This window comes from Hoplias malabaricus, chromosome 1 (assembly GCF_029633855.1).
Source record: "Hoplias malabaricus isolate fHopMal1 chromosome 1, fHopMal1.hap1, whole genome shotgun sequence".
NCBI classification, from domain to species: Eukaryota; Metazoa; Chordata; class Actinopteri; order Characiformes; family Erythrinidae; genus Hoplias; species Hoplias malabaricus.
This window is the reverse complement of record NC_089800.1, coordinates 28,401,165-28,425,880: the sequence shown is the minus strand read 5'-3', so window position 1 is coordinate 28,425,880 and position 24,716 is coordinate 28,401,165. Positions and strand designations below refer to the sequence as shown.

Below are 24,716 nucleotides of genomic sequence, written 5' to 3'. Positions count from 1 at the left end.
AGGTTTGCCATTCTACCTGAAATAGTGCACCAGTTACATTTTGCCACCAAAGTTTCTTTTTCAGATTTGCCATGCCACCTTAAATCGTACAGCTATCAGATCTGGCACCATCATTTCTTTTTTTCAGATTAATCATTCCACCTTAAATGAGGCAATGGTTAAATACTAGCAGCAAAGCTTTTGTTTTAGATGAGCCATTCCACCTTAAATGGTGAAGCAGTTACACTCTAGCACTTAGGCATTCTTTTAACATTTTCCATACTACCTTAAATGGGGCACTGATTACATTTTGACACCCAAGCTTCTATTTGCCATTCCACATTAAATGGTGATGCAGTTACACTTCTACCCTACCCTCCTCCAAAAGTGATAGTAGCTTTTTTTCCATGTTGCGGCTCATTGGAGCATCACAATGATTTAGAAGCTGTAAACTTAAGGTAAAATATTACCTAGTGTTCCTTTAAATGTTACAGCAATTACACTCTAGCACTTAAGCATATTGCTCACATTTTCCATTCTACCTTAAATGTTGCAGCAGTTAAAAAGCATCATTTTTAAAGGTTGTTTTCATTATAAAAATGGTAGTCACAGGTGGCATTAGCATCTACATAATGTCTTTGTGTACAAAGCTGGGTCTATGTTTAGCATTCTGGATACTCTTTAATTTGGGAAAGTGATGCAGATTTAGCTGTAAACATATGGGTGCTTCCCTTATTTATTTCTAATGGCTTTTCAGTTGTTTTGTTCTGGACGGTGGTCTGGGCTCGCCTCCAACTTTTTAGCATTCTCCCAGAGTCTCCTCATCTTCAGACTCTCCTGTGCTTCTCTATGAAATAGTAACACGGTATTCAGCAGCAAATGGGATTCCTGAAGATGAGTGAATGAGGGCTGAATGAGGGCCGGGCAGAGTGCTGAGGTTCTGCGAGTGGTCTTAGTTACAGCGTGTACAGTGTTTATTAAGAGCTTTGCGGATTTGCTCCGGCAATAACGTGACGCACGCTGCTGCAGGCGAGCTGGAATCTAGTCCGACAGGCATCTGTATTTGTCCGCTGCTGATCTGGGGTTTTATTTGGGCTCCTCGTCACCACCCACGGTAAACTGAGTCATGCTGCATGGCGGATCTGAACACTTGTCTCGGTTCGGGGAGAAAGCCTTTCAATGTGGCAGTTGAGCTGCTTTTTATGATTTCAAAATTGGGTTCTATAGAAATGTGGCGTAATGTGCGTATACTCATACTGAGAATTGAGCCTTGCCCATTGGGACCTTGATCAGGATGAAGCAATTACACAAATTGGATTGAGCCCAGATTTGAATAAAATTTTCTTGATATTTCTTGAATTTTCTATAGAATTTGGGATTCTATGTGGGTTGGTCTTTAATTTGAAGATTCCATGTGCGTCTATGTAGCCATAATCAGGTGGGATTATATATTCATGTGGTCCCGGGGTAGTACCCCCTTGTACCGTTGCTCCTCTGTGATTTCATTTCTGTCCAGATCATCCATGACATTGTTTTTCAGCCTCCTATGCAAACATCCAGCTTCATAGAGAACACAGCACAGTTGCCACTGTCCTCTAGTGTAGTAATAAGGGGTAAATGCATGCATTTTCTCACGGGGGGGTGGGGGGGGGGTGGGTGTGTAAAGCATAGAGTTGCAAAGCATGCACAGTAAAGTCACACTTACCTGACATATATTATCCAGTTATTGTAGTACAATGATGCCTTCTTATATCTGAATTTTTTTTCTTTGTCGAGCTGGTCAGAAAGCTATAAACTAAAGTGCTAACTCTGATTGGTCCTCTGTTTTGTAAGACACTGTGGGTAATTGAACACATCTGGGTCTGCATTGTTATGGCCTAAGGTCTAAGGAGGCATAGAGGGCGCTAGTGAGAGAGCACCCATATGGCCAACAGAACAGACAGATTCATGTCGTGGTTCACTGAATCATTTCGTAAAGAATCATCATTGAATCAGCGTGGGGTCAGATTTGACACCGAGATCCATCCTGTCCTCATTCTCCTTAACGTCTTTACACTGCCTCCTCTGTGCTGTTTAGCTGGTCATTACCAATGTAATGTGACAGGAACAGGGGCTTAGAGATTGTATTAGAACGCTAACCCTGCCGTCCCCTCCCCCACCGACGCCCTCCACGGCCCTGCCTTTGTATTGCCGCATTAGCGGCTCCAGACAGAGGAGATTCTGCCTCGTTTATCAGGAGTCTGACAGACTTACTCAATTCAGCTCTTGTTCTCCTGAATAAAATGTTTGTCACAGTGCGGGGAGAAAAAAAGAGAGCAAGAGAGAGCGATTGAGGAGAGGGAGGGAGAGAGGGAGAGGATAGAGCTATCACTCGCCTGGGCTCAAACACACCTGCTCCTCAATGTCCTGAGAGAGAGAGAGAGAGAGAGAGAGAGAGAGAGAGAGAGAGAAACAGAGAGAGAGGGATGAGTGCAGTGAAGAGGAGGAGATGAGATGAAAAGAAGGAGAGGAAGAGGAGAGGGGAAGGAGAGAAAGGAGAGGACATAGAGGGTGGAGCGAAGGGACTGCTTCAATAGCTTTCAGCTTCAAAGCCTGCACCTGAGCCCCCCATAACGGCTGTGTGGGTGTGCAGGTTTGTGTGTGTGTGTGTGTGTGTGTGTGGGCACATGTTTGTATATTTGGAAAGAGCTACTTAACCATTACAGTTCACATGTGACACAACCTGATTCCGGCATGTGCATAAAAGTGTGTGTGCTTGCATGGTGCAAGGTTTTGATAGCCTTTTTATTTTATTTTATTTATTTATTTATTTATTTATTTATTTATTTATTATTATTATTTTTTTTTTTTAAATACATGTTTTCTAAGGACAGTTGCTGATGTAGTGAACATACAATAACCTTTTGGAGATGTTGTTGTTTATTAGTATCTGCAAAAGTTATTCCTGCATGTACCAGTGGTCATAAGGCCTGCTGTGGCCAGTTTTAACATGGGAAGTGTTATGACCACTGACACTTTCTAGAATAAGAATATAAATAAGCAGTTTATGTAAATTGTTTTATATGTTTGTCATGTAGCTTTATGCCTAATCTGACCTACAGTGAAATGTGTATATCACACAGGTGTGGTATTATTTCCTCTTACAATGTCACTGAAATGGACTGTTCGCTGGGCCCAATGTTTCCAGGATGAAACGGTTACAGAACATGAATGAATATTGACATTACTTGTAATATGACAATGTGCACTCAAATGTTCATATGCTCAGTTCGAACCAGTTAAATTAGTGCTACAGTCATTAGATACATAACTACTGAGAGTTCACATTAAAGGGTAAAGTCACCCATCTGATGATGCGTCTTAAAGGTGTGAGGTCTCATGCATCTCAGTAGATTTCCTCTCAGAGTCTGAACACATCATTGGACCAAAAGTGTCCAAACCTTTGCATATGACTGTGGGTATGGACAGAGCTAATGAACCAAACAAGTTCACACATGTGACATGACCTGATTTGGTATGTACACGAAAGGGTCTCTGTGTGTGGAGCCGGTTAACCAGTTAATTTTGCACATGAGGTCAGCATTGATGTAAGATGTATGTACAGTACTGTGTAAAAAGAGACCACCCTTAAAGAGAAGGTCTACAACTGTGTTCTCTCAGTTCACTCTGGTTTGTTTACATTCAGAAGGTCTGGGTATTTGAGGGTGGAAAGCTTTGTTTGGGGGGGGGGCTTTGCCACAAACTTTACCACAAAAAATTCATTTGTAACTAGTGGAGTTTAGTTTTGTAGCACTTTCAGTAATGCAGTTTGTTGTCTCCCACAAACGGCAAAATATTATTTAACATTACTCACCTATGGAGCAGGAATAGATCAATATCCTCATCTCTGTTCATGCTTTTCAATGTTTGGAGTTCTCTCTGTTGTTTAAAAAACTTTAGATGCCTTTTTACTTTCGAGAGCAGAGAGAGAGAAAGCCTAGCCCATCTAATCACACTGGGGCTTCATAAAAATGTTAGACTGGTTTTGCAATTGGGGAGAAAAATTTATCTGAACTTTATAACCATTATTATTATTATTATTATTATTATTATTATTTTTTTTTTTTTTTTTTTATTATTATTACTGGAATGTCTTTAATTCCTTGTTCATATTTCAGGATAAAAAAAAAAAACAGAAAATCTATTCAAAAGAAATGACATTCATTCATTACAGCTTCTCTTTTTTTCTTTAATTTTATTACACTTACATTGAGTATAAATTAATTTACAGACTAGAGCAGTACAGAACAACATTGAATAGAACTGAATACACTTGCTTCGACCTGCAGTACATGGACTTGAATGGAATGCAATGAAATGCAAATGCATTCAAGTGTAAGTGTGTGTTTATAGCTATATGTGCATTGGGTCCCAGGCTGACGCACAGAAGCATTAAAAACAAACCAACAACAAAAACACAGTAAATAGAGCGCCAGTGTGTCTCGGTGTTGGGTGGAGATGAAAGGATCCCTCCGGAGCGTGTGTTACCTGTTTTTGTGTGCTATGTGGAGTGTGTGCGGAGTGTGTGAGCTTGTCTCTCGTCAGGCCGCATGCTGTTGGCTGGTGCTGACGGCTGTCTGTTTGGATCTCTCTCGCTCACGCCGGTCTCTTTCTCTCTCTCTCTGAGTTAAAGAGCGGACGCAGGTTAAAAATACCAGCGCTGTCATAGCCCCTTCTAACACACTACTTACAAATGTGAGTTTGTGTGTGGATACTTTTTCTAGATTTTTGTGAGATGGAAACAATTTTATACCATTTTTCTGAGGACATGGAGTAAAAAAAGAAAAACAAAAACCACATGCAAATATACAAGGCAAGAAAACTACAAGGCTGTGTGTTTATGAAATAAGAATCGTATTAACAAGCATAAACAGTTTTTGTATCTAAGGCCATTGGAAGTACTCAGCACACATTCAAAAGACCTTGGAAATGAACTGAATTCTCTTAATGTGCCAAGTTTTTCAACCATTTGTGTGTAGTGTTCTTTTACCTTAAAGTTACTTGGCAGCTGTAACCTAGTGTTCCTGTACAGTAAACAACAGTATATTGTGAATTATTTCTAATTCACCTCTGTATTCAAGAATGGTTTTTAAAAACATTCCTCTAGTCTGACATCATATATTTACGGTAGTTAAATGACTCTAAAACACAGCTTTGTCATTTAAGTTAGTCAGATGATATTTTTGACAATAGTGTAATTATCACACATTTTTACAGTCTGCACTCCTGCAAATATTAATATTAATAGAATAAAATGCTGTAATTATCTGTAAAACTAATGTAGACATTTAATAAAATGAACTTTAGAAATTACAAAAATGTATATTAATTCAACACAATTAAATCAAACATAGAACTATCGGTAGTTTGTACTAATCCAGTGCTATTAACTCTGGTGTATATTATGTCAGTGCTATAAAACTTTGAAAATAATTCTAGATAATATTTATTCAATGCTATAAAACCAGTTATGGAATTAACTCTAGTTGAATACAATACTATATTAATTCAAAGCTATAAAACACCAACTTTGGGAGTAAACAAATTCTATATTAATGTAGTGCTAGTGCTGGTCAACAAAGTTTAGACCCATGTTTAATGCTTTAACCTTTTTTTGGGGGGGGATTGTTTAATAAAGACACTGTACTCTCAGGATAAACCTGTCACTGTGGTGGTACCTTTCATTGGACTCTCAGTGGCAACCCACTCAAGACCATAACTGATTTTAATTGTAAATTCTGAAGATAAAATAATGTCACGAAACCAGTTTCTAGGAATATGCAATGCAATGCAGATACACAGCTGGACTCAAGGACCCCTGCTGTATACCTTATGAAGGTACGGTATCAGTCAAATGTTTGGACACACAGACTCAGGCCGTGTTTCCTTTGTTTGGGGCCATTTTCCACATAAAGTGAATGTAGAGTACCAGTCAAAACTTCGGACATCTTCTCATTCAATGGTTTTTCTTTGTTATTATTTACTTTCTACATTGTAAAGGAATTTGGAAGAAAAGTTCCTATGAAGGAACACATATGGAATTATGTAGTAAAAAAAAAGGTGTTAAATGATTTTCAGTGAACAGCCATGGCCTCATCAATAATTAATTTGTACAACTGCTCCCCGCCTTAATGTGTTTGTGACTTGTCTTGTACAGAGGTAGGGGCTGGTACACAGTTCTGTAATAACCCTATTCCACCAATGACTAATGAGGAGATGTGTCCAAACTTTTGACTGCTACTGTACATTGAAAGTTTTTTTTTTTTTCCCTGAGAGTGAATTCTATTTGAATGCAAAGCTGTAAAACACTCTGCTGAACTTTTTCTAGTTTATTTAACTACTGTTTTAATCTGTAAATTCATTAATGGTGACATTCCAATGTCTTAACCTCAATTACAGAGCAGGACTTTCATAAACATTTTCACAGACATTTTGTGTGTGTGTGTGTGTGTGAGAGAGAGAGAGAGAGAGAGAGAGAGAGAGTGAAAGAGAGAGTGAAAGAAAGAGAGAGAGAGAGAGGGAGAGAGAGAGAGAGAGAGAGACTGGTGGAGCGGTGTGCATTTTTCTCAGTTAATCTATATCTTATCTTTCTTAGCTGTCTGTGTTTGTCTACTGAATCAAATTCTGTACCTCGCTATCGCTCACGCTGTGTGTGTGTGTGTGTTCATCAATCTCCCAATAATGCATTATGTCTGCATCTGTCCTTCTTCAAATGAACCAAATCTACTGCCCTGTGCTGAGTGACCAGGGTTAAGTGTCAAGACCACCTTTACTGGACTACAGAAGCACTGTTTGAATAAAATGGTATGTTTTTAGGCCTTTTCTTGGTACGGACACTTAGCATTGTGGGTAAACCCAGGTGTTTGTGTTTGTAGACCCTCAGTGGGACTTCACTGAGATCAGAAGCTTTGCCTGAATGAGTCCAGTTTACCAGGTCCACTTTTAGAAAGAGAGAGAAGGGGGTGGGAGGAGGGGGGGCAGGGGTGTAGTGGAGAGAGATGGAGTTACACAGAGTGATAAACGGAGAGAGGTAGAGGGAGCGAGAGAGAAGTGTGCTGAGTTGGCTGTTGAGAATTAATGAATGAGGGGAGAGCACATAAAGACAGGGAGAGGGTGCGAGATGGAGAGGGGGAAATAGCCCCCACCTTCATGGTTTTAGAACTCTTGCCATCATTCTTATTTTTTGGGATGAGAGAGAGAGAGAGAGAGAGAGAGAGAGAGAGAGAGAGAGAGAGAGAGAGAGAGAGAGAGAGAGAGAGAATAAATGAACAAACTAGTAATAGAATAGAAAGTGAAGTGCAGAGAGAAAGTAAATGAAAGAAGCACCAAGACAAAAAGGAAGCAGTATAGAGGAAGAGAAGAGTGAACAAGTAATAGAATAGGAACCAGAGAGTAGAGAGAGTAAAAAAGCGAGAATTGGATCAAGTGCACACAGAGAGAGAGAGAGAGAACAATGGCATGGAAGAAAGAAACAACAAAAAATGAGGTAGGGACAGAGAAGGAATAGAGGAAAAAAAAGGGAGTGAGTGTTATGATACAGAAGAGAAAAGTATACAAAGGAGGAGGGCAAGAATAACATGCTATAACATAACATGGCACTAGAGAGAAAATAAATGCATGTCATTATTTAGCTGATTCCTCTGCAGTGAAGAGTCCACACAGATCCAATGCTCTTTTCAATCTCTGCAGTTTCAGTCTCAGAGCCGCAGGCTCACACTGCAACATCGCCCCCATGTGGTGGGCATGGCAGCAGAAAATAGACCCACTCCAGTAAAAGAGCTGTCACTGCAGTGCCATTTCCAGGAGACATGAAAAAAAACGACTAGAAAGCAACGTGTGGAACGTCTGAGGTCCTCCAGCACTCTGCTCCAATACACTGTCAGAACAAAGCACTGCGCAGGAACACTCTTTTTCACTATAGGTACAAACAGTGTAAATGTACCTACCGAGGTACAACAGTGGTCTCACCCAGAAGGAGGGGGATGTATTTTTCACGGGATGGGGCACCATTCTACTTGTGCTACTACAGATCCAACCCCTTGGACTCTGAGGAACTCCTGAAACTTGAAAACTCCCCTGTGCACCCTGCCTTGAGAAAAGCACCAACCAACTCACTACAGGTGGGGTCCAATCTGAGTGTACTGAGACTGAGCTTTTTGCAATCTGAGGTTTTGCAGGGTCCAAGGCATTCCCTCGCTTAAGGGCAAGGCCAACCTGCTCTGCCAAGTTACATCGTCTTCCAGCCAGAAGTTCCCAACTTTCGAGTTTCAGGCTTTCAGGAGTTCCTCAGAGCGCAGGGAGCTAGGTCTGTGGTAGACCAAGCAAACCAATGGTGACCCCTTTAAAAAAAAAAAAAAAAAAAAAAAACAGTATGGAGTGCATGAATTCAGTGCAGCTCAACATCTACAGCTGCAATGGAAGACAGTACAATTCCCTTCTTAAACTAAACACGTGGAGTTTATCCGAGAGTGTAGGTGTGCGGTGACACTTCTAAAGGTCCAGCAGTGACCAGCAAAACATCTTAAACTGGTTCAGTTGGTCACGGATAATGTGGAGAGGTGTGTGCAGCAGTAAAGCAGGTCTTATCTTCTGAGTTATTTTGTTGAATTAATTTTTATTCATTAGTTTGTTCGTTCATTGGTTTCAGTGACTCATTCTTCGCTTCTTTAATATTTACACCTCTGCCGCTAAATTTGTGCGAGGGCCTTGTTTTTGAGGACCCCCAAGGCCCCTGGCAGTAAGACACCTGGGAATGAATACGCTGGGTATTTCACAATCAGATGAAATCATAATAACAGCTGTGTATATAGGTGCATTTCAGCATGTTTGACCAGAATGATTATTAGAATTCTAAGCTTGGTATTAAGCTCTCTCAGTGTGTGTGTGTGTCTGTGTGTGTATATATAACATCGTGGGGACCAAAACCTGTTTACACGCTGTCACTGTGGGGAATTTTCTTCCTTGTGGGGACCCCCAACTGGTCGCCACCATGTGACAATGAATGTAACTGTGTGTAATGTCCCCAGAGTTTACTGATACAAGTGCGTGTTCGGGGTACTGTACAAAATTCAGAGGCACAATATAATACTGCATAAGACCACCAAGTGCAATAGTGCAAATGCAAGATCAAGAAAGCAATGCAATTTATATGATAAACACAAAAAGACAGAGACAGTGGACAGAAGACAGAACACAGAGGCAGTGTCACATTGCACAGAACTGAATATGTGTCCATTTAAAACACCCACGTGAACTCAGCAGAAAAACAAGTAGACAAAACAGAGCAGGTTATTCCTCCCGTAAATCCAGCATTCAGCTACAAACTGATAAGGTGTAAGAGGAAATGCACGATGGATGGATGTGTGAGAACTGAAGAATGTCTGAATGGATGGTCAGTTCAGTTCTGATTGCCATTAAATAAAGTGACGTAGTGGGTCAGTCTTAGTTGCACTTCTCTGCTTCTTACAAGCGAAACAATCCCAAACACATACCCTTGCAGTCTGAATTCTAGGGTGGTCAGCTCATTGTTCTGTGGACACCAGCAGCTGCTTTTAGTTATTTTTACGTGTACACTACCAGCCAAAAGTTTAGACACACCTTCTCATTAGTCATTGGTGGAATAGGGGGCCTATTCCCTGCATAGGTACCAGCCCCTACCACTGCACATCCCAAGTTATGGTCTCAGTCGCATTCAGCGGTTATACAAATGAACTCTTGACGAGGCCACGGCTTGTTTTAACATTTTTTTTCTTTACTACATAATCCCATACGTGATTTAATGTCTTCCACATTCATTTACAATGTAGAAAAAAACAAAAACAAAGAACAGCCATTGAATGAAATGATGTCCAAAATTTTGACTAGTACTGTACATTCACAATACGTGAAAATGTCTCAAAAACAAAGGAAACCCTCCCTGAATGGGTGTGTCTTCTCCCTTCTCTCAATCAGAGCTTGTGGAGACATCCATACCCTTTCAGACCCATAGTGTAGCGTCATGTTTTTCACACTGGAAGGATGGACAAAGCTGTGGACACAGTGAGGGTTGTGCCTGGATTCTGATTTTCATTTGATGTGCTGATACTTGAAAATTGTCCCACCCCCTCGCCCGAGTCTCTCCAATCACATAGCTGGATCTGTGTTTATGTGAGAGTGCACAGCAAGGTTAAATGAAGCAACATAGACACAATTGCAGAGAAATAAGATATACCTGAGACACTTATTGGCATTAAATATATTAGGGTTGATCTCTGACTTTTGCACAATGCTTGTATGTATTTGTTGGGGCCAAAGGCAAACACATACAGTGCAGAGGCAATATATAAAGAAGGACAGGATTACTATTTTGTGTGTGTGTGCCTGTGTGTGTGTGTGTGTGTGTGCGCGTGTGCGTGTGTATGCCTGAGTGTGTTCGTGTGTGCACTTATGCTCTGGAGTGCTAGTCTTTGATCCATGGCGCGAGCGCGTTTTGTGCTGGAGGCGGTTAGGGTTAAAGAGCATCTCAGACTGGAGCAGCATATAGATACACACACACACACACAAACACACGCAGAGAGAGAGCAGAACTGATGTACTGCCTGCAGCTCCGCCTCGTTTATAAAAGAGAAAAAGAATACACTCGGATAATGATAAAACTCCACTAAATAAAGACAGCCACAGTGCTACATCTTGAGCTGGTTTACTCCATAAAATAACAATGCAGTAAACTAACAGTAAATTCACTCACTGTTAAAGAACACATTAAAAAAACTTCCAGTTCATCATTTATTATTCTGTTACTTAACCATACTATTTATTATGTTAGTTCCTACTCAGACGCTGTACATTATACATGCGTAAGTTTGATCACAGGGTTATACGACTCCTTATGACAACTGATCATTAATTAATTTTTTCTTTCAATAATTCCTGTAACTGCTACATCCTGTTCAGTTGGTCCAGTTCCTACCTGGAATCACTAGGCACAAGGCAGAAACACACCCTGAACAGCACCAGTCCAACACTTCAAGTAATATTGACGTCTTCTGATTGTTCTTCTGTGCATTATGTTATTTTCTGAACATGGCCACCATCATATTGGAGACCTGCTCTGTGTGGTTGTTCACTGAAAACCATTCCCTGTGCCGACCTCATGAAGCTGACTGAAATAACACAGAGACAAAGCAAAAGGAGGTTACTTTAAAGAATCTAAAGTATAAAACATACTTTGGTTTGTTTAACGCATTTTTGTTTACTACATAATCCCATACATATTCCTTCATAATTTTAATGTCTCTCATATTCATTTACAATGTAGAAAATAAATTTAAAAAAAACATTTTGATTGGTGCTGTACATTCACAACATGTGGGAAATAGCCCACAACAAAGAAAACAGTCCCTGAGAGAGTGTGTTCAAACTTTTGAATAGTTATATAAAAAACAAAAAAACAATGTTGGTTATTTTTTTGTTAAATATTATTAGTTACTCCTTTAACTGTAACACAAACTGATTTCTTCTTAGGCAAAGGACGACCGCAGATATGTACAGACTGATATAACTGCAATTATGGAAATAAGGGGACAAAAACTAGACAGGGGTCAGAAAACCAGACGAGCAATCGAAATAGATGAATCCAAGAAAGGCTCGGCAAAAGAGTGAACTGGGAGTCGTCCATCAGCACCATGTGATCTCCCAATGTCTCCTGGGAATTGGAGTTGCCCTCTTGGGCAAGGTCTCTGGACAACATGACACTTGTCAAGTGCACATCCTGTAGCTGGTAGCATCTTGGCATACAATGTAGTTTCTCAGTTGCTTCCCACATCTGTCTCACTACAACTTTCCTTCTAATACAAACACAGTCATAGAGCATTAGCACTGAATGAATTCACTTGTAACTGGCTTTGGATAAAAGTGTGTGTATGTGCCAAATGAATATGTGTTCATGTAAATGAGTTATAAGTCACGAGGTTGTGCAGTTATCACATTGCAGAAACATAGCAAGTGTTGTAGTGATGTAGGCGAGCTAGCTCTATGAGGGCTGTGCTTCATTGCAGAGCAACATAAGTTATTTCTAAAAACACTTTTATACTCATATTTAGTTTTTCTGGGTCTGACCTTTAGATCTCTCGTTCTGTTTATGTTTTCTGTTCAGAGCCTCTGAGCATTTTTAGGTTTGCTTTACTGCAAAACATTCAAGCAACGTCGTTTACTTGCAGCCTGCATGCAAGCTAAATGTCCTAGGATTTGCCTAATGAAACACATTCTGTGACTCACTGGAAACTCAGGCTTAATGGTGTCAATTTCATGACGCGGCCAACCAGAATGACCATAACTCTCAAGTGATCATTTCTAGTAACTGGCTCAGGGTCCTGGCTTTGTGCTTTCTTTACTTCCAATGACTGTCTGTGATGACTTTAGTGTTTTCTTCCTGTGTCTGCGTGGGTGTCCTCCCACAGCCCAAAAACACATATCCATTATCCATACTTATCCAGTATGTGTGTGAGTGAATGGATGAGTGTGTGATGCCTTGTCCTTGTGCTCAGTGAATCCATGTAGACTTCAGGCCCACTGTGCCCCTGATCAAGAAGAAGTAGCTATAAACAAAGAATGAATTCCCTGAATTATTTCATAAACAAGAACATTTAATCAGGAGATTGTTTCCTGGACAAATGCACTGCAACCATCTAGTAGTTTTTCATCAGTTTCCACTTCCATGACAATGAACTGTGAGTTTCTCTGTGCTAATGTCACTGTGATGAGCTGTTTAACTAACCAGCTAATGCTAACAGTTGTTTAAATGACTGCGTGTGCCACACTTTATTCTTCTTCGTTAGCTTACGTTTCTTGTGATATACACACAGATATGATTTATTTCCCTCTCTATTGATGGCCTCTAATTTACACAAAGTGGAGAGGTTTTAGGACGAGAGCCAGACATCAACCACAATCACATTCTCGCAACGGCCTGACACTCCACTAAAAATAACAACATTTGCATTGTCATTCATTCATTCATCTTCTGTTATTATCACTTCCCATTCAGTGTTGGGGTGGGTGCTAGGTTGTTGGTAGGGTGATACCTTGAAAACTGAAGAGATGTTTTAAAGGCTGTATCTCATACATTTACTTTTCTTGTAAATATTTGGAATGTAATCACTAGGGTAATCACCTTATATTTTGAGAGTATGTGTAATCTGATTACCACCTTCTTTCCTGTGCACTTCTGTTGTGTAGTGGATTATAGCTCAGTGTTTGCTTTGCATGTTGAAGCTGTAGAAGTGTAAATCCACTGCTGACACTTAGAGGATCAGAGAGGTGTATTTTTGATTAATAACAAGGAGAAGGATAACGCCAAAAGCTTAAAGCTTAAACCCAGTTAATGAAACAATCAATAAAAATATCTTCATTTAATATCACTAAATTATATGTGTAAAGGTTTAGGCAAGAGAAGTGTCAACTGGGCAGGACCAAAACAATCATTTGGGTCATCCAATAATGCAGATACATGTGCATGTTCATTTTGTGATGCTACACCTAAAAGGTAAATGCTAAGTATAAAATCAAAAATTAACTACTGGCATACTGTGTATGACCACAGCTCTGAGTGCACCAGGGTTCAACCCCCAACTTGGTTAGGCAAGCTGTATTCACTTCTAATGCTACATAATTTCATGGTAGTGTTATAGTGTAGATACAAAATAAAGTCACTTTATTCTTTTTCGAACGAGCAAGAGAATGACACGAAACAAACCATACTAAGCACAATACAAAGAATACGAAGAACATTGCGAAGAACATGAAGAACAACACGGCTTGAACATGGCAAACGAAACAAGGAACAATGAACGACACTAGGAAGTGAGGGAAGGAGACCTAAATACACCAACAAACGAGAAACACCTGAAACCGATAACGAGGGTAACGAACAAGAAGGCGGAACAAAGGCGGGGCGTGAACGACAACAAAACAAAGCCATGTGCTGAGACAGAGAAAACAAACCTGACGAGATAAGGGCGTGACACTTACTATTTCTTTATTGAGGGTACTTTTATTTATTTATTTATTTTCTTCTTCTTCTTCTTCTTCTTCTTCTTCTTCTTCTTCCCCCTTTGGTCACAGATGGCCATTATCTTTAAGCACTTGGAAGAACAGAAATATATTTCACACTTCACCGACATTTTACCCTTTGCTCTTATTAAACAAGTTTTTAATCCTTCATAGCATCATTAAAATACCATATGATATTACAGTATATAATTATATTATACAGTATTAATTGGACTAGCTGTATTTCTAATGTGTGTTTTTTTATGCAATTATGAAGTGTTGCATTAAAAGAACATATGATGAGTTTTATACTATGGCAAATTCCAACCAAGTTTTTTGATTGGACGAGAAACACTCGCAGAGGGCTGATATAGAGAATAACAGCACTGAGGCTTTTATATCTACATCTATTAGTACTCCGTTTCAGAGGCATGTTCTATTAACCGTTAGCACTTGAGATCACATGAGAGGGACATTTAAAGGGGCGGGGGGAGCTCTGCAGCAGCAGCAATGACCTTGGTTTTAAATCTTTGTACAGATAAATGAGCGTACCACATGAGCGTACCACAAAGTACCACTCTAGTGTGCAGGAGTGTTTATATGTTGCTTGGAAACAGTTTAGCCCAATTCATGGAAATATTTTTGTTGGTGTAGCCAAAAAAATGATTAAATTATTAAAGAAACAAACACATAATCTGTTGTGGCTTATGTTTCAGTGGCACATTCAAAGCCATTTTTAATTAATACCTGGTGTAATCCTGTACAATTGCATATTAATACATAAAATTACATGTATATCACCTTATGAAATCTGACATTGTAAATATACATACTAGAGTGTTATGTAAATTTACAATGTCTGGTTTCACAGCGCAGTATAACATCTGTTGAAAAAAAAATTATGATTATGATGACGATGTTGTCATACAATTAAAACCCAACTTTAAGATGCCTTGTTTGAAGTGTAATCACTTAAAAGCCATTATGCCAGGTTTTATATAATATTAGGTGTGATATAACTGCATTGTTATTTCTATCAATCATCCTTTAATGATAACAGCACCATGTTCCTCTCTTAATCCAGTTCCCCCATCAGAGCCATACTTCGATCTGGACACTGAGGAGCCCTGGGTGGAGGGGAACGAATACACAGTGACCTGCATTGCGCCAGATGCTAAACCAGCTGCTGATGTCTTTCTCTTTAAAGGTGAGATGTGACCCTTAGCATCCAAAACAAACCAGATGGACAAGGAGTTTGAATCAACATTCCATTAGTTTCTGACTGGAAAGTGGTTATATTTATCTGTGAAAGGACAGAAATGAACTGATTATCAATCAATACAAATACATCATGTTCTGGACTTGGATCCATTGACCCCGAATCAGAAGATTTAGCTCCATTGCTCTAGTCCTTGTTGCAGCTTTGGGGGAGTTTGCTGGTTATTGGGGTTTTCTGGCTATGGGTTAGGGTTAGGAAATTCTTTACCCATCAGGGTCTCTGCTATATGTATAAGCCAGGGTTTGAGGCATCACCAAGGATCAATCTCATGATCTATTTATGATAGGACCAATGCATAGTCCACCACACCACTCTGAAGCACTTAAATGTACATATTTAATGTTTTAATAGTGTGTAAAGTAGAAGTGGCTAATGCAACACACTTGTGATGAGGGGGTTCAGGAACATGACCAAGAGTGGAAGGTGTTGACTTAGCTTCCAAATGCCCTGGATCTAGGTCTGATGTGCTGAGTGTGGAGTCTTTTGGAGTTCATGCTTTGAAAGGCCAGAGGTGTTTTTGCAGCCCTATAGGGGACCTACACAATATTAATCAGATGTTGATAATGCTATGGATGATCGGCATATAGTCTTTTTAACACTATGATTTTCTTGATTTTTTTCTTTTTTACTGTTTTATTTATTTTCTGTCTCTCTCTCCCTCTCTCTTTCTCTCCCCTCAGATGGAGAAGAACTGACAGATAAAGATTCCTACACCATGTCAGGCTCAGAGAAAAAACTTCTCAATTCTCATGCTGAAGTACAGTATGTTATGTGTGTGTCTGTGCGTGTGTGTGTGTTTGCAAATCTTCATATCCTACCTGCCATTTACGTGCATGCATTCTTTGATGTGTCCTTGAGTTTTTCTGAATGTCTTAATAGCTGTGCATCATTTGTTGATACTGTAGGACTCTGAGGTCTAAGGTGGTGGGAAATGCTTAACTGTGGAAAGATTCAGATCTTTCATTTCTGATAGAAATTAATTGATAATTTTGAGTAAAACATAACATCGAGTACAGTAATTTATATAGATTTTTCAAGGTCAGTATGGAAAAAGTCCTCCAGTGTTCCTGGTCCAGTATCCGACATGTCACTTGGTTGGTATCCCTCACACCTGTGACATGATTTGTATAAATTAATATTTTATTTTTATAATTTATTAGTTTGCTAATGATACAACATGACCCACCTTAAATAGCAATGCTACTTGTCACCTTATCCAGATGAATGCAGAAACCCACTCGAGTCACGGGTTCTTGTCCTTGTCTCGTGTCTATCCTCAAACACGTCTGGATAAATCTGACTGCATTGCATTGGACTAGTGTTTTTCCCCCAATCTATAAACAACGCTGTGGTTTCAGGGATGAGCAGCAGTTTGCATCATACTTTAAACATGTTCAGCACTTCCTTTCCTACCAGACATAGCACTTGACTGAGCCCCTTCCCGAGGAAGGTGTGGAGATGCCGTAGATTCCCCCTGGCCAGACTCCAAGCTCATAACCGCAGCACTGCTCCAAATGTGCTGACTCTGAATTTAATGGTGCTGGAGGTGGGAACGAGGGGGTGTGAAAGTGTGTTAAAGTGTGTGAAATGTGTTAATGGCTACTATCCCACACCCTCCTTCCTCTCATCGCAGGGTCAGGGCTCAGCGTCTGGACAATGGCCGGCCACTGCTGTGTCGAATCAAAAACCCAGCCATCTCCCGGCCTCTGGAGACCAATATCATCATGAAAGTTTACTGTAAGCATCTTCGTTTTACATTCCTGTTTCAGTCAGCTGTTGAAAAGTAAACAGTTAAGCCCTATTCATTAATGTGCCTATCATAATGTTGTAATAACAAACACAACTATGTATTTACTGCTGATTGCCTTGTAGATGGATTGCAGGTGGATTACAGTAATATAGTTGATGTAAATGCATATATTTAGTTTTAACTCTTGTAATATTTATTGTAATTATTAGCTCCAGGGTTCTGGGTTCAAACCCCACCTTGGTTCACTGTTTGTGAAGAGTCTGTTGTGTTCTCTCTGTGTCTGTTTGGGTTTCCTCTGTGTGCTTCCTCTTTCCTTTTGCAATCTAGAATGTTGGTCACAAGACCAAAAGATGGTGATAGAAACCATTGATAAAAGTGTTTGCAAAGCAAATGCATCCCAAACCACTGAACTTAAAAGATGCCTTCTCAGTATCTGTACGTAATTGTACCCTTACCCTAAGCCTAAGCCTTACCCTAAGCTCTGATAGTGAGAAGTGGCAGGCATTTCTTTCCCCAGCAGTTTTAATACAACCTTTTCCTCATGACAGGCACTTTTGTGTGAAACTGGGTATCAGAAATAGTCTTGGTACAAGTGCAAAGAAATCATCTGGATACTGTGAAAAATTGTTATGAATATCAGTGCTCATTTTCAGCGTAAATGTTATAAATATCTTGAAAACATGCCATACTTGTTACAAATAGGCTTCTATTGAGGGATGTGATCAGTGTGACGGGAGCAGATAAAGTGTCTTGTGCCTGGCCTGGATCATCTGATCATGTGAATGGCTGGCAGTAACATTAGAAAAGCAGAATTTGCATTAACTACTGTTTCAAACAAATGCTTACCAACTTGAACCAAAGAAGAAGAAGAGCTTAATTAATCCCTTTGTGGAAACCCGAGTCTCTGCTCTTTTTAGTAATCACCACAGTCACAATGTATAAATGTATAGACAGCTGTTGTCACAGTTTTAATGAAGCTGATTTGTTGTACAATTCCAGAGCCTGAGGTTCAAACTAAATGTAAAGAGTTGGTTTCTTCTGGCTATTAGCTTTACCTCGCCTACCAACTCCAAGCTGAATGTGCTGTTGTATTTCACTAAGCAGATTTTGGAGCCAACCAGGAGGATTTAGATTGTCGGGGTGCACTCAGGGCACACAAAATAATTTCAGTGACTGCTACAATTAATTGAGCAGCCTTTAAAACAAGGCCAGGGTGAATTAAATCAGCTGGCATCAAGTGAGAGACTGGTCTTACCTAATGGTCCTATTACCACTCAGCAAACTGGTTCAATTAGTGCTAGAGCGCAGTAGTAGTGTAGGAATAAAAATGTAATTGTGGTGCCACAACAACAAATAACAGGAAGAGGCTGTAATGTGTTTGTGCTTACTTTTTTCCCCACTGTGATGAGAGAGAGAGAGAGAAAGAGAGAGAGAGAATTATGTTAAAGCTCAATAGACACTAATGGTGTCTCCAGCTATGAACAACAGTTGATGTGTTTAAACATTATGTCCACTCACTGTTCACTCTGTGAGAAACTCCTACCTCATTGGTCCACCATTTAGATGTAAAGTCAGAGAGAGTGACTCACTGTTTGTGCTGGTCTTCTTCTAGTCCTTCATCAGTGGACACAGGATGCTGTCGATTGGATGTTTTCGGTTGATGGACTATAATCAGTTCAGCAGTGACACTTAGGGATATAAAAATATTTGTGTCCGTCAGTAGATGAACTTTGGTTGTGTCCCAAATAAGGCCATACTCCCTAAATAGTGTATGAGATCAATCTATCCATCTACATTAACATTAGTGCTGACCAGACCATTGTTGCCCAATATGGTGCCCACATAAAAAAAAAAGTAACTACAACCCAAAGATTTACACATGTATGTATATGTTTAATTTAACATCCCCTAGATAGCATTAATATCCATCTAATGCAACAGTTGTGTAAAAGCTACTGGGATCTTGTGAAGGCAAGTTTTAAGAAAGTGTTTCCTCCCTGGCACACATTTCTTCTCTCTTCTCTGTGTCTTGGGCAGCCTGGCCTCTCCTCCATGGGTCTCTCTGTGACTCAGAAAGGGCTGAACGTGGAGGAGAGGCTGAGGCCCTGCCTGGCTTTTTGAAGCTGAAGCATTTTGAACGTGTGCCAGAGCTACAGACTGACCACAGAGAACACTTTGATACTGGGCCTGGCCCTGTCTCTGACCCTCCTCTAGCCTTCACGTACGCACCGAGGAGAATCACTTGATATTCTGCAAGGACATCTACACAGGGTGCTGGGTTATTAGATACACCTGCCCTTGCATGCCATCTTGTTGGCCATTTTATCAGAAACATTTATCAAAAAGGTTGTTTTTTAAGATCATAGTTACAAACTGTAGCTCATCTGTGTTTACATGGTTTTCAGGACCTCTAGTCCATCAATAAGTTCACTTATTGGACAATTTGTTGGAAAGCAACATGTTACAATATACCCAGCAAGAAGGGCTAGGTCTACTATCTGCAAAAGCATATTTTGTTGGTTTGAGTTTGGGATTACGATTCCTAATAATGATGTTTTTTATTTAATGCTTGGTAGGCATCAGTAGTTCATGTGTGCATACATATACTGTAGTATATGTGTGTATACATATACATAGACTGTATGCATCTTGTGGATGTATTAATGTATGAATAAATGATAGTTCCAATAATACAGACCCCCAAAGTGCTTCACATTCTTTGGGACTTGCCTCAATCACCACCACAATGTGAGCCATCTACCTGGACGATGTGAACTCCGGCCTATTGGTATTGCCACACTCACTTCAGCTATTAGGCAGAGAGGAGACGAGAGGGAGTGTCCACGCCTATTTATTTGAAGATGGGGATGATGAGGAGGAATAGAAGTGACCACGGTGGCGCATTTAGCCACATTTGGCACATTTGGGTCACACCCCTTTTTTATGGAAATGTTTTGAGGAACTTTTATGAGGTCAAGACCTTGGTTTTGTGTCTCATCTGAAGGGTACAGATTAGTACAGTGCCCCTGACACTACACTCAGGCATTGCGATCCACACAGATATCGAGGACAGTGCTCCCTTTTGGCATCAACAACATGACTTCCAGCAGCCAATTAAGTGTTCCCTTGGAAGAGGGAAAATTCACTTTGAAGTCACTCAAAGCATGAAGATATTGTGTTATTGCAAAATAGAAACCACAGGAGAAGGAAACAAATCTTGATATGAATGGTAGCTAATGGAAAAGGCAAATGATTACAGGTGTGGTCTGATTAGATACTGGGTCTCTCAGAGACTACTTTTGAGTTGTGCTCCTCTTGGTGAGAAATGGTTGACTGCTAAACACCTAATATATTTTTTCCCAGTCAAGAGTCTTTAAGAGTTTCTTTAAAGAGAATCTTTGGACTGAGAGGAGCTGGATGGTTGTTCCTATGAATTTGCCACCATCTAGGCCATTCTGACCAATCTGTTAAGAGGTGTTGGGAGCAGTGGCATTGTGAAGAAAAATCTGTACTAAACCATAACTGCATTGTCTTTGGTGATGAGTACACATTCTGTTTGGAATCCAATAATTGTCAAGTTTGAGTATGGAGGCCTTTGTGAGCACTTCAAGTCTGCCTTTGCTGTGGAGAGAAATACATTGCCCCAACTGCTCATGTGGGGATCTGGGGAGGCATCGCATGCAACATTCAGCCAACCTTAGTAGTGATACGAGGAACACTGACAGCTCAGCAATATGTGCAGGACATTCTTCATCCACTTGTTGCTTTCATGGAAGAAATTGCATTTGGTGTTTTTTTATGAGGATAATGCTCCCTCACACAGTACAAGGGCTTTTCATATTGTAACACTTCACCAAATGTGTTTTTGGACCTGTTTAGATGCCAGCTTCTGCAACCTAACTATGTACAGGATCTACAGACCCAGCAACATCTGTGGGCATATATATTCACTTGCATACATCATCATTGCAGTCACACAAATATATAGTTTCTTTTAATTTCAACAATTTATTTATAGTTTATAAGTATGATAGAGAAAATGGCTTAAATATTTACGTTTGGAAGCATATATTGTTGAAGCTAAACCCACTGTAGGGAGGCTGTATTCTCACTTTGAGCTGTTTACATGCAGTTTCATAGCTACCCATATGTTTAAATATCATATGTTTAAATATATTGAAACTGTCGCCATATTAACACAACAAGGTTAAAAGTTATTTCTATGTTCATACAAAAGAAACATTTGCAGATTGTTGAAATATGAGAACATGACCCAAAATATGTCCTCAGATCTGTTTAACTACATCAGGTAGTCCATGCTGTTCCTCTTAAATTTGCTTCATAACTGCAAAGTCTGTAACAGACAATCCAACAAGCTTCCTTAAATATATTCAGCACAGAGCTGGGAAAACATTACGAGGTCAAAGCCGTTGTATCCCCAGACAATTTCCCGCCAGTCTGAAACTTTATCTTGAAGAAAGGAGAACATTCCGACACCATCCGTGAGCCACTTTTATAACAGTTGATGTATTTGAAGAAAGTGAAGTGACTGAATACTTAAAAATTTGAAAGGCATTTCATATCCTCCGACTTCAGATACTCCAGCAGGGCCACACACTTGAATGTCTGGGGTTGTGTTAAATCTAGTGGCGTTTTAAGGCCCATTCTAGGTGTTTCTCCTCTAAATGACTTTTGGCTTTTCATTCTTTTTGTGCCTTCCTTCGCCTTCCTCCTCCACTGTCACTGATTGAAGGCCAAGTTCCACAGTTCGCATTCTAGCTTCAGTTATTATTCTAAGAGGACCTGGTTTCAGCATGGAAGGTAAACATATCTCTATAACTTATGTTCCTCTGCCCTGCAGGTCTCTCTTTATATTTTCACTTTGACATCTGCAAATTGAAAGTGTGCCATGTTGTAACCAAATGTATCACCTGCAAGATCATTGTTCTGTTGATTGAAGATGAATTTATTTGCAATGTATTTATTTTAGATGAGAATGAATTTGTCCAAGAACTTAAGATCTTTGTGAGTTTAGGTAACAGTGAATAAATGTGAATAAATCAACTTAATACAGCACTGGATTCAAGGTATCAATGTGCAGTCTTTGAAATTTCAGTCGATATAAGGCAGTAATTAATTTATTGTGGCTGTCAATTTAAAGTAGAACTGGAGTTAAGAAAACAGTTTACAAATTTGAAATTTTCAGGACAGACTTTGACAAACCACACTGCTTCACCTGATTGGCTTCTAAAGGGTGCAAGCCACTCCCCTAATTAAGGGCAAGGCTGCCCTGTTGGAGGTTTCCCTTGTCATATGTTCAGATTACAAGCCTCATTAATCAATTTAGATGTTTTTTTCAGATCAGATTTTGCTCTCTCGATGGTTCACATTCAGAAATTAATTTATTGCGTATTGCTTATTGACTGTATTTAGGTATAAACTTATCATTTTCCTGCTGTCACACCTTGACACTTTCTGGTTGTTTTCCTCCTTCCATGTGGCTCTGTTTGTTGTTTTCCTTCTCCTCACATGGCTTTGTTTATGTTCACTCGCTCCACCTCTTGTTCCGCCTCTCTGTAATTGTCCTTAGTTATCTGTGTCAGGTGTCTCTTGTTAAGTTCGTTTATTTAAGCCCTCTTCCCTCACTTCCTGTTATCGGTCATTTTGAGTTTGTTTGTTTCATTGTGAATTCTGTTGTTCTCTTGCTCGTTTTGTTTCCTAAATGTTTTCGTAGTCTTCGTGTTTCTAATCTAGTTCGTTTGTTTCATTCCCCAGTCAAGTAAATGTTATCTCGTGTTTCTCGTAAAATTTGTTTTGTTATTTCATTATTAAACCTTTCCGTGTTGTAGCGAGTGTGTCCGCATCCTTTAAATCTACTCCTCACACCACCCTGACACCTGCTGAACCTAGTGTCCTATCTGGGTGTAGTAGTTTAGTTTAGTAAATTGTGAAGTGCACTATGCAGGGAGTATGGTGCTAATTAGGAAACAGCTCAAGCCTCTCTTTCATAGTTTTGCTGCGCTGCCAGTGCTAGCTAAGACAACAGCACTAGGCACCGGCATACAAACAAAAAGTGGCATGCAATCTGATTTGGCTGTTCACATTCATGTCACATGTCAATGAACTGAATACGTATCTGATCTAGGAACACACAATAAAGTGACTGATTTGTGACTGATCCAAAAGATTGCATTTGACATGTTCAAACAGTCCTGACTAAAATATGACATTTGTGTCATATTATGGAAGACAAACATTAAATTTAAGTCACTGTGAATGTAGCCTTGGAGTCTGGGGAAGTGCCATTAGACCCGTTTTCCCCCAGTGACAATGCCCAAGTCTTGAAAAACAAAGCCAGAGTGTGGAAAAAAGCAGTAGTACAGCCAAGGTGTAGACAATAAGAGAACACTGCTGTATTCTCTGACGCTGATATAAGAAAAGCTTGTAATTAGTTTCACATTCACTGTGCTTGTTTTTAGCTTTGCTTGGCCTCGGGTCAGATGCAGCTTGACCACTGACCTCACATAAGCTGCATCTGTTTTGAAGATAGACAGCATTAGAACAGACAAAGGCACCCCTTCCTACTTCTTCTATTTCTCAAAAGGACACGCCGTGCAGAAGTGCATCATTATATGAGACTTAGTGGCTATAGCCTTTTGCTATAATGGACATTAACTAAGCAGTAAGATGTCAGCTTTAGCTTGAGGCTTCCAACCGACATATAATTACACCCTCAAATGGATGCAGTGGACAAAAAGCAACCATAACTTTAAAGGCAGTGCCTTATTCCAACACTCATTGTCTATTCTATCAGCCCTAATTTGTAGTTCTACATCTGAAGCTTTGCATACTTGGTTAGTGGTTTCAATCTTTTGGCTGATCAGTGTATAACAGCCATCCAGAGAGCGATGAAGTATGAATGTTGTGGCATAGCTGTTAATTCAGCTGTAGTCATTTTACGATGTACACCCCACCCCCGTTGCCCCCACCCCAAGGTTCCATTACTATCCAGCCACTGCACTAAGTGCTAATCTTGCAGAACGAATGACCGGTGTATGGGTCTTACTCAGCAGGACTGACCCATCAAAATCTCTCGCTCCGCAGTTGGACAGATTGCAAGCGAGGCGGCACTTTGTCACCGCCGGACCCTCGTCCGTCCATCCGCCGCTCGTCCGCAATAACAAAGGCCATCCATGGCTGTTATTCAGCGTACGGCGTATGTTTTATTCAGCAGGCACTCTGTAATTTATTCATATTCCGCATTGCCTTATTACTGTTTAAACATCTGTTATGTTGCTTTATGGACAGCAGCCAGAATGCACTCGCTCCTGCAGAACCTACTGACTTCATCACAGAGACCGGACACCCTCTCTCTCTCTCTCTGTCTCCCTCTTTCTATATATACACATTCATTCTTTCTCATTCTCCCTACCTCACTTCCACTCTCTGTTCCGCTCCACACAGTCCTCTTTCTCCCGCCCTCTCAAACCCTCTCTCCTTTATTATTCCTTCTTCCTCTCTCTCTTTCTCTTTCTCTCAGTTCATTTCAGTTTAGTTCAGCTCATTCACAAGAAAAATTTCTTTCCTGTTTACCGATGTTCATGTTTCATTTGGCTGGCTCAAACTGGAGCCCCCCACCCC

General features: G+C 40.1%; 1 protein-coding gene across 1 annotated transcript in view; it reads left to right on the top strand.

Moving 5' to 3' along the window:
- The window catches only part of nphs1 (NPHS1 adhesion molecule, nephrin), a 140,362-nt gene that overhangs the window by 67,217 nt on the left and 48,429 nt on the right, over positions 1-24,716 (top strand). The window contains exons 8-10 of the mRNA XM_066682248.1: positions 15,131-15,253; positions 16,006-16,087; positions 16,959-17,062. Coding sequence (XP_066538345.1) covers positions 15,131-15,253; positions 16,006-16,087; positions 16,959-17,062 — 309 coding nt within the window. The remainder of the gene's footprint in view (positions 1-15,130; positions 15,254-16,005; positions 16,088-16,958; positions 17,063-24,716) is intronic.